We start from the raw sequence: 18,769 nt of genomic DNA, 5'->3' as shown, positions 1-18,769 counted from the left end.
ATCTCTCTCTCTTGCCTGCTACTCTGCCCTGTAAACTCTAACTTAGTCTCCCTCAGTCAGCTTCATTTCCTCAATTCAAGGTGTTTACAGGCTCCACCTAGTTTTCTTCTCCCTGAGCCATGCCTGAGAACTCTTAAGGGAGTAAACTGGACAATCGTAGCATTCACTTTGTTAATTTCTCATTTCTCAGGGATCATTGCTGTTTATATCCTGATATCTAATGTCTGGAAAACTGTTGTTTGATGTATCTTTTCCAGTTTTTTTAGTTATTTTGAACAGGAGAGTAAATCCAGTACCTGTTAGTGCATCTTAGCCCAAAGTAGAAATCCTGAAAATGTTGGGGAGAAGGTGCCCAGCACCTTATTCCAGGGTTTAATTATCCATATTAGTAGGGGCCTCTTCTGGGGTCTCTACTGAATGCTCTCTACTGAGAAAATCTAGTTCTCTCTACTCTGGCTGGTCTGAACACAAAGAGTTGTGTGAGCTCTGGAAATTGCCCACCTTGCAACATTCTGATAGTGCTCATCCTACATTTCTATGGCTTCGTATTGAGCAACAGTCTTGAGGGCAAACACATCCAGATTTCTGGAACTCTTTCTCTATGCATTCCCTCTTTTTTTTTTTTTTTTGTGGTCTACCCTGCAAGTTCTTGCTGCCTCAGTGTCCCTCAAACACTGGTCTCTGCATCCTCACTCTGTGATCTCTGGGCTCTGCTTGAGTTCTGCTTTCCTTCCCTGTGGCCTGGGAAGTGTCTCCAGGGAGAAGGAAAAGGTGATGCTAGAATCCATCTCATTTGTTCCCTTTCTTCCAGAGATCACAGTCCCGTGCTGCTTGTTACCCATGTCCAAAAATAATTGTTTCACCCATTTGCCAGTTTTCTCACAGTCTACAGTGGGAGCACAAGTCCAGTAAAAGTTTCCCCAGAAACGGCAGAAGCAGAAGTCTCCAGAGTAACTGCTTTTTTTTTTTATGACAAAATGCAAATAGTAATATTGAAAGCGGGTATTTTTTAATGACTATGCCCCACCCCCACCAAAATTCTGATCACCCCTCCACAGAGGGCTGAGCCCTTGTTCGAGAATCGCTTGCCTAGTGAAATCCATGGATTCAAAGCCTTGAATTCAACAACATGTATTCAGATATTTTATAATATTTATTATGTAGCAGGCATGTTTGGTTCTGAATATACAGAAACCAGTAAGGCACCATTGCTGCTCCAAGGATTCCACTCTCAGTGTGATCTCCTTGTCAAAATTATTATGATATTGACCCGAGCAGTGACAGAGGTATGTGTAAAACATTAACGAGGTGAGGATGGGGCAGGCAGCAGAGACGGCGGCACCAAGTCCAGCCTGGAGACAGGTGGAAGGTTGCTGGGGATTGCTTCCGGAGGTGACATTTAAGCTGAGTCCTTAAAGATGGGAAGCAATTTGCCAGGCAAAGAGAGGACAGTCAGAGCAAAGACAGGGAGGCAGAACCAGCACAGAGTGTGCCTGAGAACAGCAGGCCATGTGGGGTTCATGAAGCAAAAATCCCCAGAGAAGGAGAGGCAGGAGATAAAGCCGGAGAGGCCGGCAGAGGTCAGACACCAAGGGCCTGTCGTGCCACACTGGGGAGCCTGCCACTGAGGGCTGAGTCTTTTACATAACTCTGCATGGTGGCTGGCAGAGAGCATGCTCACCTCAGCACGCAGTAGGTATTATTAGATGATGATCATGAAAGGCAAATCTGAGAAACCGCAAAAGTCTGAGCAGAGCCAAAATCCCTTACGTTCTGAGGCTCCAGAAAGTTATCTGACTCCTCTGCCCCTTTGCAAATTCAGCTGAGATGTGCTGCCATAGTGGTCAGCCAGACCTGAGGTGCTGCCTCCTTGGCAGTTGGCTAGACCTCTAGGCTTGTGCATATGGTGAAGAATAGTAAGCAGAGGAGGGAGGTTAGAGAGTAGGGCTGCAGAGAGAGCAGGAGAGACTGAGAAAAGAAAGACAGAGAGCCGGGAGACAGGAAAGCACACTGAGTCACAGCAAGATGGGGGCTCAGCTTGAAGGATAGATCAAAAAGATAATTTCTGGGGTAGAGAGGAAGACATGACCTCCTCCCAGCAGACTCTGCAAATCCTCCAATAATCAGGCCACAAAGCCGAGCATCCAGGCCTCCCTCACTCCCCAAGAAAGGGGCTGCAGGGAGTGGAGCAGGGTCTCCCCTGTGAACTTAGGTGGTGATTCAGACACATCTGGACCACTGGTGGGCAGGCCCCAGCAGAAGTCTACTTGCCTGAAGGCTGAGGAGGCTCCATCCAGAAGGAAAAAAGAACCGAACTGGATAAGCTTGTCCCATAACAAAGACTGAAGTCTCTGCAGGCAGGGAATCTGAAAATAAAATCGAAAGGAATAAACCACCAGGGGACAAGTAGTACCCTTTAATGAGCAGAAGTATAAAGAAGGGGGACTAAGATGCTCGTTCCTCCTTTGAAACAGAACATGAAGAAGCTTCCTCCCCAGCCTTCAGGTGGTAAGCTGAAGTGAGAAATGTCACGGCCATGGCTGCCAGGGGGAGGCGGAAGGCTGACGGACAGGGTGGTCCATGCAGATGCCCTGCGGCAGTCCCAGGCAGGAGCAGGGTCACGTACTCACAAACACGTGTGAGGCATGCTGGGGAGCTCCAGAAATAACTCAGGGACAATTTATAGTAAGATGAAGTCCCTCCCCACATGAGCTGGTAGAGGCAAAAACTCAGGAAATTTGGATCATGCTAATGGATCCCCACTTATGTGGGTGAGGCCTGGGGAAAGTTGACTTCCACTAGGAAAGAACGAAGTATGACTCCTCCACGGACAAGCTAGCGGGACCACATGGGACTCCTACCCGCAGAAGCTGAGGATCTTTGTTCTGGTCAAACTTTTTCTCTTGAATCCTCCCACCTGAAGTAAGCTTTATGAGCCCAAATACCCCTTTCCCTCAGCTCCAGGGTAGGGGCTCTTCTTAATCCCTCCCCTCTGCACACGTCCAGGTCACACCCAAGTCTGTTGAGCACACTCGACCCCTAACCACCGGGCACAGGTGTGTTTTACACACGGGTGCCTGTCTGAGCAAGAAGGAGGGAGAGGCAAAGGGAGGTGGCCAGGCCTCTGTGCCACTGTAGCTCAAAGGAAAGACCGAGACTAAATCTATAAAGACACTAAACACAAAGAGTTATTTTATTTTCTACCTTATCATCTTCTGTATTTTCCAGATTATCTATAGAAAAAGGCTAATATCACTTTTTCAAAACCAAATATGAAAGATACAAATGGACACTGCTGTTCACAATCTACATGACCCCTATGGTCACTCTGAGGTGTTTGAGTTTTAATATGTCATAAACAGAAGTGATAGAAAACAACCCACTTGGTGTTACAGAGGTGGTCCCATGGTGCAGGTGATGTGCCAAATTTGAGCTATCTACACAATGTGGTACCCCACTCAGGGACAAAGACCCTGTCATGGAAGAAGACATTAACATTTTTTCCTACTCACCTCCACTAACTCTTGGCTCATCCAGAGAGAGTGATTGACAACCGCAAAGGCTGCTGGGCAACTATGTGAAAGAGGGGTCCACAGAGAGGCCTCCTCCACCTGTTACTCTTTTCTCTATCACTTCACATCCATAGGGGTCCCTAAGCCCCAGGAGAAGGGTCAAGTGCAAATCTGGTAAACCAAGAAGCCCTAGCAGTTGTCAACTTAATTAGCCTTCAGGAGAAATATATGGATATATGAGCACAGTGAAGTTGCTATAGAGACAGGCCCAGGAGGCGCATTTAGAACAGGGCCTCATCACATCACCCGATAAAAATAAGACTCAGGCTTTTTAATAGAATGAATTACTTAAGTTTTATATTTAACAGGGACGATACCAATGCTATTACTGGTTTTCAGAATATTTTAGGAATCTAGACTGCCTGCTTCTACATATGTTAACAGCCATCACAACATATGCTCTGGTGGTTGGGAATTAAGAACTGGAAGCCCATGTGTCTCTCCCACCCCTTGAGATGAGACAGAGTCCTTCTCACTTTGGGCTTGTCCTCCCTTAATTGGGTGATAGATTTCCAATATATTTCAGATAAAGGACTGAGGGAGAGCTATATTGTGCTTTGCACTGGGCCCTTTGCATATATAATTGCCAATGCCTATAACAGTCCTATGAAGTAATGATCTCATTCTGCAAATGAAAATAATGAGGTTCAAAAATTTTTGCAATGTCTCAAAGCTAATAAATAGTGGAGTTGGGATTCAAATTCAGGTGTCCTCCATCCAAAAGCCCATTGCTTTGTAAGACACCACCCACAATCTCTGCACAGAGAAGAATCTGAGAAAAGGTGGATCTAAAGAGATCTACCACTGATATATAGTATTGACCTTATTATAGCTTAGACTCTCCTCTGAGGCAACCCTAAAGTGAATAGGTTCCAAGAAGAATCCCACGGTGAGGGCGATGAGTACATCCCCAAGTATCCAAGGCAAGAGTTCATTTCAGACTAACTTCTTACCGTCTTGCATGCTTCTTGGATGCCTCTTCCCTACCGCAAGCATGATTAATACAATGTTCCAAACTGAACACCATTAAGAAAGCATCTCTACTGCTGTTATGTATATGAAAACTTAAATTTATGAAATCAAGCTGGAGATCCAGGTGAAGGTAATTTTATTTTGTCTTTGGATTATTAACGATTCTCCTACTTTGCAGAGAGTTTTTTTTTTTTTTTTCCAACAAAGGCCTACATAGTAGGCTCAGTCTGTGCCACAGGTGCCAGGCATTCCTTATTATAGGAGAGGGGGCTGCTGGTGATTGTAAGGCTGGGCACAAGGCAATGGAGGTGACAGGGAGGGGAAGGATGGTTGGGAAGCTGGGGGGCCTGATGGTGAGGGTGATACTAAGCAGGGGTGCATATATCCCTCCCCATTAATTTTACCTGCAGAGGATAATGGCAGAAGATGTTAGGGCTTCCAGGGATATGAGAGAACATATCTAGGGCAAAACTGAAATGCACGGCTCGACAGAAATTCTAACCAAAGCATCAATTCAAATGAATGAGGCAGCAAGGCAGAAGGCAGGGAGAAGTAGAGACTGGAGACTTGAGCCCAGACCCGAGCAGGAGGCTTGGAAGCAGAGGGGAGGAATGGTGTCTGAGAAGAGTCCCTAGGCAGTGAGACTCATCCTAGGAGGTTTCCCCAAGCTGCCTGTAACCTACAGCCTGTGTGGGAAGGGGAATCATTTTGTGCTATTGAAATAATTCCATGATGTACTCTTAGCATAGAATGAGCTCACTAGACTCTGTGGGCCCCAGCCAGGTAATCTCACTTCTACTATAGGCAATCGTGCAGGGGTTAAAAGCATAGGCTTTGGATTTAAGCCAATTTTCTAGGTTCTGGCTTACAAGTTCTGGCAAGTCCCTTAAGTTCTCTACAAAATGGGAATAATAATAGATGCCAAGGATGAGCCCAGGTAGGAAAATGGCCAGTGGGCTTTGTTGGGGGCCAGCACAACTTCCACCCCGTTGGCTGGGTGAAAGCTATGGCCAGAACAGCGTGCAGAAGCGTGACCCTAGCCCTCTCTTCCTCGACAATCCTAGGGACCACCTCCCCACCCCTCACCACTGAATCTCTGTTCTCTCTTGTTAAAAGGGGTCAGCTTTTCAGTGTCCCCTGAGCCTACTTTGCCCTCAACCATGAACTCTTTCCATGAAAAGGTCTCTAGGGTAGCTCATAGGCCACTGACACCATCTGACACCAAGCTTTCCCCTATCACTATCTTTACCCTTTGCCCTCTAAACAAGGAAGCCAGCACTGCCAGGCCAAGAACTTTTGCCCAGTTTGGGTTGTGGGTGGCCTCTTACCTCCCTCTTCCCCTGGGCCCCCAGCCAAGTCCTCCCTCCCTCAGAGATGCTCCCTGCTCACTTCATTCCTGCCTCATAGCTGGAATGACAGTGGCTCCCAGAATCCCTGGGGTGTGGGGAGGGTGATGGGGGTCTGGGGAGGCAGCCAGGCCCAGCAGCAGATTAATGTTACAGCCTTGGATAAGTGAGCTGGGCCAGTTGACGTCAGGGTGATGATGGGTGGAGGGGAGGGCCAGGCTGCTGAACTATAAAGATAGGTCAAATCAAATATAATCGACTCGGGACGGAGCAAGCGGGCGAGCTAGACACCGTCCCCAAGCCATGGTCCCTACCAGCCACGGCTCAGCCTGGGTCCCTCTGCTCCCGACCCGAGTGCCCAAAGCAGGCTTTGGTTTCATGTCAGCAGCCTTCATCTGCCTTCCAAAAATAAGCCCCTGCCGCCATGCTGAGGGGAGAAAAACAAGAAGGGCGGTATTTTTAGGGCCATTAATTCTGACCACGTGCCTGAGAGGCAAGGTGGATGGCCCTGGGACAGAGGCTGTTCATCACTATGTCCCGGGGAGCAGGACGTCTTCAGGGCACGCTGTGGGCTCTTGTCTTCCTAGGCGTCCTAGTGGGCATGGTGGTGCCCTCGCCTGCAGGCACCCGCACCAACAGCACGCTGCTGGACTCCAGGGGCTGGGGCACCCTGCTGTCAAGGTCTCGAGCTGGGCTAGCTGGAGAGATTGCTGGAGTGAATTGGGAGAGTGGCTACTTGGTGGGGATCAAGCGGCAGAGGAGGCTCTACTGCAACGTGGGCATCGGCTTTCACCTCCAGGTGCCCCCCGACGGTCGGATCAGCGGGACGCACGAGGAGAACCCCTACAGTGAGTGCAAGCTGCAGCCAGTTGGGAAGCTGGGGGCTTGGGTGCAAGCAAGGCTAAAAGATGAAGGGGACTTGCTCTGGTGCATGGGGCCTATTATAAAGGGGACAGAAGTCATATTCTCTATTTGGAATCTTATAAGCAGAGCCACCTCCCCCAGACTGACTTTGACCCTGCCTGGGTGCAGGCTTAATATGCTGAGGTCCAGGCATTCTGGTGTCCTTTGCCATCACCCCACAGAGCCCCCGTGGCATCCATTACTTCAGTGTTAAAGGCACATCTGTGCCCATATAAGACCACCTGGAACCAGCCAGGAAACCTTAAGGCAAGAGTAGTGAAAATAAGTAAGTGTTTTTGGACCAGATTCGACTTAAGCTCATTTTTATTTAGCTTCCCTCTTTAAGAAGGAAAGGAAGTATTTTGCAACATTTCTCACTGAAGCACATCTTTCCCTTTATTTCCACCTGCCCTCTCCGTCCCCAGGTCCTTGTCCTGCAAGTTGGTAGGTTGCTGCATAGGTACGTTCCCGCATCCAAGAGGGGTCGGGGGCTGCAGGATCCACACAAGCCTTCAGTCTTCCATGTGGTTGCAGTGTTTGCAAGATTAGATGAGCTGAAATTTGTTGAAGCATGGAGAGTATCTACTTTATTAAAAAGCTAATCAGCATTCATGTTTCTACCCCAGGCAAGGACTTCATGTGAAGTCTGTAAAAGCTAATCTCATGTAGATATGGCTGCAATCCCTGACCCCGATGTCAGAACTTCCCCAGCGGAAGTGGATCTTTGACAGTAAAGTGGCAGGACTTGCCGAGTCCAAAGTGAGATCAGGGATAGAGGTGATGAAGGGTCTGGCTTTCTAGGAGCTGGGGGATGGGCTGAGGTGCCCTTGTAGTGTCGCCTCTAGATTGATGTCCCGCTGAGCCCTGCACAAGCCTTGGGTAACCTGGCCCCCCTTTCTTTGTCAGGCCTGCTGGAGATTTCCACAGTGGAGCGGGGTGTGGTGAGTCTCTTTGGAGTGAAGAGTGCCCTCTTCGTTGCCATGAACAGTAAAGGGAGATTATATACAACGGTGAGTCCACTGGGCTGGGGGACGTCCAGGCTATTTGAAGGCTACAGCTTACACAGTTGAAGAAAATGCTACAAAAGCTTGCATAAAGAAGTGAATATTTGTCTAGAATAAGAAGGAAGCATGCGAGCTCATGCTTCATGTGTTTCATGTGCTTCACGGTTAACTGGCTTCTGCTTTGGACCATGTTTTTCCTGAGCCTTCCAGCCTTTGTAATATTAAATAGGAACCATAGGTCAGGAGGCTGCTGGTTCTGAAGGACACCTGCACCCTGGCATAAAGCTGTCACCCAGCCTTACGGTCGGGTTTTACCCCCTGAACTGGAGAGGCCTGGAGAAGCAAGCCTGTCTTTCAGCCCGGGTGCTGTTCCCCATGACCCCGAAAGGTACCCCATCTAGTGCGCAGTATGAGGAGGAGAGACGAAGGAACTTGAAGTTTTACTCTATGGTTTTAAGCCCTCTGACCCCTGATCTTGTAGGATGGAGAAACATCCTCTTATTCCACCCTCTGGGCTGGAACCCAACCTCCAGCCCGCTCCCCATCACAGATCACCCTGGGAAGGTGAATGCCGGCCCTTTGGTTAACCTAGTTGGTTTCTAAGTGCATTTACTAAAACCTCTGCTCTTATTGACCCCCGGGGTCCTGGGTCTCTCCTCCTAAGATTTGGCTTATTCCAAAACTACGGCGGGGGTTGGGGGGGGAACAACATCCTTATGAAGTTGAAGGCACTGGGAGTACTTTTGACAGAAATTAGAAGGATAAAAAGGTAGACCGCTGAGCAATTGTGAAGGAATACCAGAGTTATTTATGGGGAGGGCGTGGAGTGCTGTTCTACTTCTCCTTGGAGGCAGACTGAGCACCAGGAAGTGAGCAGAGATCTGGGATTGGTGCCTGGTTCTGGCGAGGCTATACCTACACGAGAGGCCTATTACATACCAAAACGGGGAGCTCAGGTGGTCTCTTCCCTATGATCTTTAAGTTTACTTACTTATTTTTGAGAGAGACAGAAAGGGAGAGAGAGCAAGTGGGGGAAGGGACAGAGAGAGAGAGAGAAAATCCCAAGGAAGCTCTGCACCATTAGCAAGGAGCCCGATGCAGGGCTATAACCCACGAACCATGAGATCATGACCTGAGCCCAAAACAAGAGCTGGATGCATAACCAACTGAGCCACGCAGGTGTCCCTCCCTGTGACCTTTAGTCAAGGAGACAAGGCGTGGATTAAAAGTGGGCGTTGGAAGTAAGAGGAATAGCCCTAGGCTAGGTGGTAACCATGAACCAGAATTCAGTCCCTGGTCTGTTCACCAAGGGCACTTCTGCAGAGCCGTGACGTGCATTACCTGCAGAGCCCTGAGGCAGGTCTGCACACTGCCCTGACAGGACAGGAGACTTCAGGAACCCAGTGTCCCATCTGTAAAGGGAGGATAAAGTTACATGCGCCTCCCAGGGCTGCCGGGAGATAATGCTTGGAAAGCACTCCACAGGGTGCCCTGCAGACAGTGAGTACTCAATACAGAGCAGCTATCATATCAGCTGATGCCATGAGGCACCCTGCCATGGGGTTCTGCACCCTTCTTTCCTAGAAGTGACATGTGTGGGACATTTTGCATCCCATCACCTTGGCAGCTTGTTAAAAGTACAGATTTGAAGGGACCTCCATCAGAGATGCTTATTTGGCAGGGCTGGGATGGGGGACCAAAGATCAGTTTGTTTGTTTGTTTGCTTGTTTGTTGTTGTTGTTGTTGTTGTTTTTAAGCTTCTCTGGTGTTTCTGTAGCACAGGCAGGCTTGGGACCACCAGGCCACACAGCCTTTGGAGGGCAGAGCAGGTGAAACCCAGCATGAGGTTTGGAATCCTCAGACACCCCCTTTCTTTCTCAGACATCACTCTGTGCAAAGGTGCTGGAGAAGACAGGAGCCAGCCTGGGGCCAGCCTAAGTTTGGGTGAAGCAGGGCCCCTCCTTGTGGAGATAGTCTTCCCAAAAAGCCCTTACTCGCCAGCCTGCAACGTGCCTGGGATCCCGCCGATTGGAGAGCCAGGAACTGGGGTTGTTGACTAAGGCACCCTCTGCAAGGGACCATTTAGCAGGTAGATCTCCTGGAAGGAAGGACAGAGTGCAGAAAGCATTACCAGAAGGACTTTCAACTTTGAGGCAAGGAGAGGGCACAAATATAGGAAAATGTACCCACTTCCAACTAGAAATCCATTACCCCAGTAAGAGAACCTATATGACATTCAAAAATCAGAGCTTTAATCACAGTCAGAGGCACTGCACAGGGGTAAAGTATGGAGTAGCAAATGGGAAGGAGCCACCTTCCATAAGTAAGTGTGAACTGACTCCTCATGTTGGAGACACCCCTGCACCCCTCCCTCTGGGGCACATGACTTCAAAGGGGGTCAGATGGGCCCCTGAGCTGGAGGGTTCACGAAATGAGAGAGTCCAGGGAAAAGGGGGGCTGTCCTGTGGGAAGGCTTGCTCATTCTGCACACTCTACCCTCCCCCTCCCACACCCCAGGAGCACTGAGTCTGGGAGCACCTTCTCTAAGGTGGGAGGTTGTCCTCCCTGGAGCCCAGGGCTGGGCAGGCTTGTGTAGGAGAGTGGGGCTGGACCCGGAAGAGTGGCCCAACTATGCCCCAAGCTTGGACAATTGATACTTTGTGTGGCTGTGCCCCAGATGCTTCCAAACCACCTCTACCCCCTCCCACTGCCCCTCAGGGGCCTGTTATCACAGTCTAAAAAAACAATTGCCAACTGATCCCCGGAGCCAGGAAGACTCCCGCTGGGTGATGATTTCATTCACACTATTTCCCTTAAGCCCCTAGAGCTGCCTCATCTCCCCAGGCTCAGCTGCTACCGCCTGCAGCTAAATGAGATTTCTCATGGGGGGAGGGGACCCTTGCACAGAGTGGGGACAGGAGACTACTCATGGCCAGAGAAGAAGAGCTGAGAAAACCCACCTAGGAGTGACTTCCTGTATGTCTCACTTCTAGGAAAGAGGGGTGCAGAGCCCCATGGCAGGATGCCTATTCCCAGCTGAGACAATATAAATAGCCGTCCTGGTATTGAGCACCTACTGTTTGTAGGGCATCTTGCGGAGTACTTTCCAAGCATTATCCCCTAGCAGCCCTGGAAGGTGCATGTGGTCTTTATCCTCCCTTCACAGATGGGACACTAGGTCTCTAAATTTGCACAATCAGTGCTGTGTGCAGACCTGCCTCAGGGCTCTGCAGGTAAGGCTCTTGAAGCCCACAGAAGTGCATCTCATGTACAGATTGGGACCCAAATTCCAGCTCCTGCCCCACCTACCTTCCACTACCTGCTTATATGTGGGGCAAAATCCCTGACCTTCTCTGGGCCTGGACCTCTGCTCTCTCCATGTAGACAGAGGCAGAAATCAGTGAATTCCAATGTCCTTAATGCTTTTAAAAATAAAATTGAAAAAAAATCAAGGAACCCCACCTAATGATTGGTGGTCAGCTTGGGCACTCTACGAGAATCCCTTGGCCAAGAAAAAAATGCATACTGATAAAAAGCTAGTAGGAATTCAGTAATGCTTTTAAATGATTTTAGTTTTACTATTTATAACTGCGTCTACATCCTTTTAATCAATAGTAGTATGACAATGTGCAGAGAACATAGTATTTGTTTCATCCATCAAGGCCTTTGCTTATTCTGTGGGGCATTACATTGGGAGAGGGGAGGACCAAGCCATGCCTTCATTCAGCTGGCAGCAAAGCTCATCCAGCAGAGAACAGATTCCTGAGGGGATGTTAGCGCCTGCTGGGTAGAAGTACTGGGGGATGGGACCCGAGAGCCCTGAAGTACTGGGGGATGGGACCCGAGAGCCCTGAAGACAACTCTCCCCAACACACGGCCTGCCTGCTACAAGGAGCTGCACAGGATTGACAAGAAAGTCGTGCCTGCCGAAAATCTTTTCAAACACATCTACATCGACAATGCCATTGTGTGTTAGGAAAGGGGGTTACAATATACAGACCTCTTGGAGCTGAGAGATGTTATCTATTTCTCCATTTCAGCTAAGGACAGAAAAAGAAACAGAGGCTGCAGGAGGAAAGGGTCTTAGGAAAAAGAGTCTTTTTTTTTTCTCTCCATTTCCCACCTCCTTAAACACCACCCACCCTTGCCCCTTCCATGCACACTCACAAACCAGGAGGAATAGAAGAAGCAAGTGGCTCTGGGTTAGCCCTGGGAGGAAGAGCTTTAAAGACACGCATCCACTTCCACCAGTCCGGGTGACTTAGCTCTGCCCGAAGACAAGAGGATGGATGTCTCATCCAGCCCAGACCGCATGGGGCATTTCTGCCAGAGGTCACAGGCTGGAACAGCCCTCTGCAAAGCCCCTCTGCAAAATGCCCTTCTCCATGGTAAGAGCCGATCGCTTTGGAGTTTGGTTCCACATAAGTCTGATTAGACCTACATGGAATTTAAGACGTTGTCACACTGGGGCCTGAGCCCTGGCAACCCCAGGAAATGTGATCTGGAGGAATTATTTTCATTTGTTCAAGTAATAATATATGGTAGCTGCTTTTATTAACATGACGTTCACTTGGCATGCGTGCTTTTCTCACCAGAGCTGAGGAGACACCACTCTTGGGTCATGAGAACCGGGCTCAGGAGGCAGTAGACATGGATTAAGAGGCTGGGTCTGGATACCAGCTCAGGCATCAGTCTGGGCGGCGGGAATACCCACTGGCCTGGAGCATCAGCTGCTTCAAAGGGTTCAGGGAAATGGTCTTGGCCTCCTGCCACCTGAACCCCAAGGACAGGGCAGAGGGGTACAGAAAGAGACAGGCAAAGGAAAGACAGAGCTTTGAAAGCAAACTTCATCCACTTCTCTTTTTTCACTTTAGATTTGTACCCAGTTCTGGGGAAGGCCAGGAATATGAGCAAGGCTAGAGAAAAGGAACCAAATGGACAGAAACAAAAGTGGGAAAAATTGTTTTAAAGGGCAGAAAATTTGAATAATGAAAATGCAGTGAGCAGAGAACAAGGCACAATGTGTACAACCACCAGGATGCATATTTAACCAATGTTTGAGGAGACCCAGACACTGTGAAAGGCTGGATTCTTAAATTGGACACGTTCTAGAATGGAGGATATGGGCAGATGCTCTCAGAATTTCTTGCCCGAATCATTCAGTTCCTCTTCCTTTCATTCCTCTCCCTCACACCCTCGGCCCCAAGGTTTGATTTCCTCTCTAGAGTTTGCAAACCACACGCAAATCCTCTCCCTTAACCACCATCTAGATCAGAAATGAATTCTGGAAACTGAGGGCAGGTTGCTCTCCAGGGATGTACAAGTTAGAACAGAGGGAAAAGTGGCAGGTGGCAGGGACTAGGACTACCAGGACACAGGGAGACCACCCGTTTTTGATATAAATGTTTTCTTTTCTTTTTTTTTTTATATATAAATGTTTTCTTATTCCTTCCTGGCTCAACTTGTATCCTGAATTTCTTTCCCACTTTAAATAATCTACTTAGATGACTAGGTAATGCATGAACACGGTTTAAGGTGGGGAGAAAGGTGTAAAAGAATATGCCATGGGAATTTAGTCTCCTTCTCACACTCTTCAAAGCCACTAGTACCTCCCCAGACAAAGATGTTGTCCTGGCTCTTTGTGTATCATCCCAGGAAGACCCCGTGTCCCTGTGTGTGCACCCTCACTGTTATTTTAAAGGTCACACAAATAGGAGCATACTACACATCGTTTTGAACCTTGCTTCATCACTTAACAGTATGTCTTTGAGACCATTTCAAGTCAGTGCCCACAAAGGTTTCATATTTTTTCATGGCTTAATAGCATTCAGTTGTGTAGATCTGCCATAATTGAATTAACTACTCCCCTCCAAATAGACACTTTGTTGTTTTGGGTCTTTTACTATTATAAATAATGCTGCAGTGAGTAACTCTTGTACATGAGTGGGAGTGTGCTAGTTAGATACATTTTTACAAGTGGAATTACTAATCAAAGCTATATTCCTTTTTCATTCTAGTAGATATTGTGAAATTGCTCTTTATAAAGGTTATAACAATATACACACCCATAGGCATTACATGAGAATTCCTAGTCTTCGTGCATTCACCAATGAAAGAATATTATCAAACATCTGATTTCTTTTTTAATGTTTATTTATTTTTGAGAGAGAGAGTGTGTTCACAGAAGAGAGGCAGAGAGAGGGGGGCACAGATGACCAGAAGTGGGCTCTGTACTGACAGCACAGAGCCTGACAAGAGGCTTGAACTCACAAACCGTGAGATCATAACCTGAGCTGAAGTCAGACGCTTAACTGACTGAGCCACCCAGGTGCCCAAAAATCTGATTTCTTTTAATCAAACAATTAAAAATGTGGTCTCACTGTTAGGACTTACATTTCTCTCATTAGGCATATTTTCTCATGTCCAAATGCTAGTTGTATTTCCTTTTCTGTGAATGGTCTGTTCATAAACACTGTCCAAGGGTCCCGAATATAGTAACAAAATGTACTCTCTGACACAAATGCAACTATTTTTTAACTGAGTTTGCCATTTACATTTTTGTTTTGTTTAAGGTAATTTTTTCCAGGCAGAAGTCAAATGTATTCCTTTTGCTTTTTTTTTAATGGCATCTAGTTTTTTGTGCCCTGATCAAAAAGATCATCCTGACTCAAGATTATTTAAAAAATTTTTTTTCTGGACTCATGAGGTTCTTTTTTTTTTATATTTAGGTCTTTGCTACTTGTAGAAGTTATTTTAAAGTAAGGAATGAAATAAGTCAAACTTTATTATTATTTTTAATTATTATTGTTATTAGATATTATCCAGCTGTTTCAACACCGTGCTGTCTCCAGTGATTTGAAACCCCACTTCTATATTAATTTCAAATCCATTTTTATGTTATATTGCTATATATTTGGATATACTTCTGGACTCTGTATTTTGTTCATTAATCTTCACCAGACTTTTCATCAATGTAGCTTCGTTTCTCATTTCTCATTTACCTTTTACAGTTAATCCTGAGATTCTATTCTCCTAGTGGTGTTGCTTCAGAGCTTTGCCCCTCAAATGGTCTCAGCTTCTGTGGCTGCTTCTACCTCTCATGCACAGGTAAAGAGGCCATGGCCCAGAGAGACCCCAAAGAGCAGTGCCAGAGCATCAGCCTCTGTGTATCCTAGTTCTGTGTTCTTCTCATGCAAGTTCACGGTCTCCCAGTCATTCAGTCAATAACTGCAGAACTTAAAAGTGGAAATGTCCAATAACCCACAGCAGGTTTTGCAGGAATAGCAATCCAGGGTAAGACAAAGTCCTTTAGAGCTTTTAATGCAAAGTAGTTCATGATAGAGAATAATTATAGTCATAACAATTTTTTAAAAGTTTACTTATTTTGAGAGAGAAAGAGAGGAGAGAGCACATGTGAACAAGAGAGGGGCAGAAAGGAAGAGAGAGAATCCCAAGCAGACTCCATGCTGTCAGCACAGAGCCCGATGTGGGACTTAATCTCAAGAACTGTGAGATCATGACCTGAGCTGAAATCAAGAGTCAGATGCTTAACTGACTGATGAACTCAGATACCCCCAATTTTTTTTATATTTTACTATGTGCCAGGTGTTACACCATGGACTTCCTGTACATTATTTCAATTAATGCTCCAATTCTATGACATAATTATTCTAACTGCCCCCACTTTACAGATGAGGGAACTGAGACTTAGAAGGTTAAATCACTTGCCCAAGTTCACATAGCGAATGAAGTAAGAGGTGAATCATCATCAGCATAACCTCAAAGTTCCTTACAAAGGAAACTAAACGTTGTAAAAACCCAAACTCCCTAGTGTGGTATTAGGAAGCCAGTTGGTGTGACTGGCTAAAGCTTTCACATTCACCTCAAGTAAATTAATACATGTAGAAGTGCCTTGTAAACAATAAACTGGACGTCTGAGTGGGGAAAGGGGTGAGAAGTGAAGGGCAGAAGGTGAGTGTGGTGTTCCTTCCTTACACCATGCTGCACCCTTGCTCACTCTTATGCTACATTGAAGGAGCCAGTCATGTGTGGGTGTCCATTTGTCCTCCTGGCATCCCTATTAAGTCATCATCCACTCAGGGTCACATACCTGACAAGACACAATCCTTGACTCGGGGAACTTGGAGTCTATTGAGAAAGAAGAAGCTGTCCCCAGGGATCACACACTGTTGTACATGCTGTCTGAGAGGTGCGTCCAAAGAGCTGTGGGTGTCTGGGAGCCCAGGGAACTAGCTCATCACCCTCTGTTCATAACAGGAAGAGGCTCTGGTCCATCCCCCGCCTCCAGCCAGCCCAGGGTGCTCATAGTACGATTCCTTCGGAGAAGGTCAGATGACACCTTTGGCACAGCCGGCCAGCCATTGAGTGGGCTTTTTATAGCCAATGGCCTCAGTCAGCAGGAAGGAGTCAGAAATTATACCCCACCTCTCTTTTTGTTTCATTCTGTGTTTCTTTCAAGATTGGATCTCAGACCTCCTGGCTCTCACCTTGCTCTCTCTTACTCTAGACTCAACAGAGCCACTCCCTATACAAAACACAGAAATCCCCCCAGCCTCCCTCAGCATTGGCCCTGCAAGTCCAGGGAGGAACGGCCTTCTTTTCTAGGAATAAAGGAGGGCGTGGGTGATGCATAGGGAATGAACTTGTTGATGTGTGGCAGGAAGTTTAGTGCTCATTTTCAGAACAGGTGCTCCACACACTTCTCTACCAAATTAGCACTGGCCCCAGACTCCATGGCACCACCTGCCACAGAGGGAACCAGGTTCTCTTCTCCATAAAAATCACTGCTCCTTACCATTTCTGTTCCTGAACTTTTCTAGAGAGCAATGAATGTCTAGGAGGCACCAGGCATCTTCTGGGCTCAAAGTCAAAACCAAGAATGGGCATCTTTAAGGGGTGGCAAACCTGGGGGGTAAACTGGGAAAGATGGAGTGAGAGGGCAACGAGTGGAAAGAAGAAAGGGTTAACATGGTCAACAGATAGCGCTGGAAAGGACTTAGGGAATCATATGTCCCCACCCTTCCTCTAACTGCCCCCCCCCACCTCCTCCCCAGACACACAGCTTGCAGGAAAGGGAACCAAGGCTGAGAGAGGAGACTGCCTGTGGTCACACAACTAGGAAGCAGAAAACCACTAAGTAGAGCCTGGGGTCCCAAACCCATTCCACTAGACCACCTCTCACAGTGGACTTGGGAAAAGCCTATTATATCCTTTTATGATTCTTTCTCTGATGGAATAAGTTATCAGCTAGGTGCTTGGTGGAAAGTGCCCTGAACTGAAAATCAGGAGACCCATCCCATGTGACACAGACTTTCTCCATCCATGTCCCTGGGCCTTGATTTGCTAATCATGAAGAGGAGAACATGAGAGGGGTCCAAAAGAGCTTGGAAGTCTCTTCCTTCGTGCCCTCCCATGATTTGATTGGCCTAGAATGGCCTAGAATGGCTCAGTTTCCCTGCTGGCTATCTTACGAAGGGAAGGGAGGTGTACCCGGTAGAGGGCTCACTACACCTCATTTATAATTGAGCCTCTGTTATTTGTCCATTTCTTTCGCAGCCCAGCTTCCAAGAGGAATGCAAGTTCAGAGAAACCCTCCTGCCCAACAATTACAATGCCTACGAGTCAGACCTGTACCGAGGGACCTACATCGCACTGAGCAAATATGGACGGGTAAAGCGGGGCAGCAAAGTGTCCCCAATCATGACTGTCACTCACTTCCTCCCCAGGATATAAGGACCCTCAAAGAAGGCTCACAGATTGAAAGCAACATCTTTTGTTTTGGAATTTTGCACAAATGAACAATTCCCCTTACCTCCCACCCCCCATGACTCCTCAGTCAGGCTTTTCCTGTACTTGGGGAGATCTGAGTTGGTTCCCTGGGTGACCGGACCCCATGGTATGTAACCAACCCAAGAGAGAGGTTGCGACCAACATCCTATAATGGCAATGGATGCATGCTGTGACCTCAACTGAAGAAAGAAGGTACATGTGGCATATGATCATGCGCACAGGAAAAGGCCAGGGTGGGAGTATTCGTGTGTGTTGATGTATATCCATACATCTTCATGTAGATGGTCTGAGAAAAGGCATTGCAGAGCATTGGGTTTCTTTCTCCCAGTATCATTGCTGCAGTAATCTGCCTGCAAGAATGTCACTTGTCAAACCAGCTGGATTGATGTGTGTGCCCATTCTGCCTCTTTCCAATCATTCTTCCATCCAGAGGCCACTTAGTGCATGCATGGGTTGCATGGGTGGTGGGGCACAGCTGTCCTCTAAGGGTAGGGAGGGGAGGGTGGGAGGAAGTAGGGTTTAACTGCAAACCAGAAAGAAGGTGGGCAGGTTCCAAACTTCCTGTCTGTGAGGGCTCTGGGGCTGCCCTGTCTGGGGAGCTGGGGGAGAAGGGATGATCCTCTACTTGGAGAAAAGGGGTAGAGCAGTGTCTCGGACAGTTGGGGAAGGCCTGCTGGAAGCAGCGGAAGGGACTGGATGTTCTATGGAGTGCCATTCTGCCTGGAGGATTCAGTGCTGCGTGTGGCTCCAAGAACAAGCTGGGGCCAGGCTGCCTGCCCATAACTTTTCCTCACTTTGAACTGGGTCTTATTTTAACCTCAGATGACAAGGATCCTAATAATGGCAACCTGTTTGGCGAGGGGTGAGGGGATGCAAAATAGGGCATGAAGGAAGTAGAGAGGCTTTGGACTGCAGATGATAATTCCTCTCCAGCTACGTCCAGGAAACTCACCCAAGTCCTCATCTGATACTCTCACTTCCTTCTTGGTCATCATCAGTTTGCATACACGCTGATGCCTGGATGCAGTAGAATGGGCACCATGACCTCCAGAGTTTGCCCCCTCCGGCCCCTCTACAGTAAGAGAAGAGTGATAATCCTGTGAAATCAAGCAGCCAAACTGAAACAGCTCCTTGCTGTACAATGCCTTCTTGCCTCCTGTCC

The 18,769-nt window shown here is 47.6% G+C and overlaps 1 protein-coding gene across 1 annotated transcript; it reads left to right on the top strand.

The window, feature by feature from the left end:
• Window positions 1-6,171: 6,171 nt before the first annotated feature.
• On the top strand, window positions 6,172-18,069 carry FGF6 (fibroblast growth factor 6). Its single transcript, XM_043562216.1, has 3 exons — window positions 6,172-6,738; window positions 7,700-7,803; window positions 17,374-18,069. The coding sequence occupies exons 1-3, from the start codon at window positions 6,393-6,395 to the stop codon at window positions 17,548-17,550; spliced, it is 627 nt and encodes a 208-aa protein (XP_043418151.1). The 5' UTR covers window positions 6,172-6,392; the 3' UTR covers window positions 17,551-18,069.
• Window positions 18,070-18,769: the final 700 nt, after the last annotated feature.

Source organism: Prionailurus bengalensis, chromosome B4 (assembly GCF_016509475.1).
Source record: "Prionailurus bengalensis isolate Pbe53 chromosome B4, Fcat_Pben_1.1_paternal_pri, whole genome shotgun sequence".
Lineage (NCBI taxonomy): Eukaryota > Metazoa > Chordata > Mammalia > Carnivora > Felidae > Prionailurus > Prionailurus bengalensis.
Note: the sequence above shows the minus strand (reverse complement) of the source record. Positions and strands in the feature narration are given on the sequence as shown.

Coding starts and splice junctions, on each gene's coding strand:
- FGF6 (XM_043562216.1), top strand. CDS start 6,393: ATGGCCCTGGGACAGAGGCTGTTCATCACTATGTCCCGGGGAGCAGGA. Junction 6,739..7,699: donor GCACGAGGAGAACCCCTACA/GTGAGTGCAAGC, acceptor TTTCTTTGTCAG/GCCTGCTGGAGATTTCCACA. Junction 7,804..17,373: donor AAGGGAGATTATATACAACG/GTGAGTCCACTG, acceptor TTTCTTTCGCAG/CCCAGCTTCCAAGAGGAATG.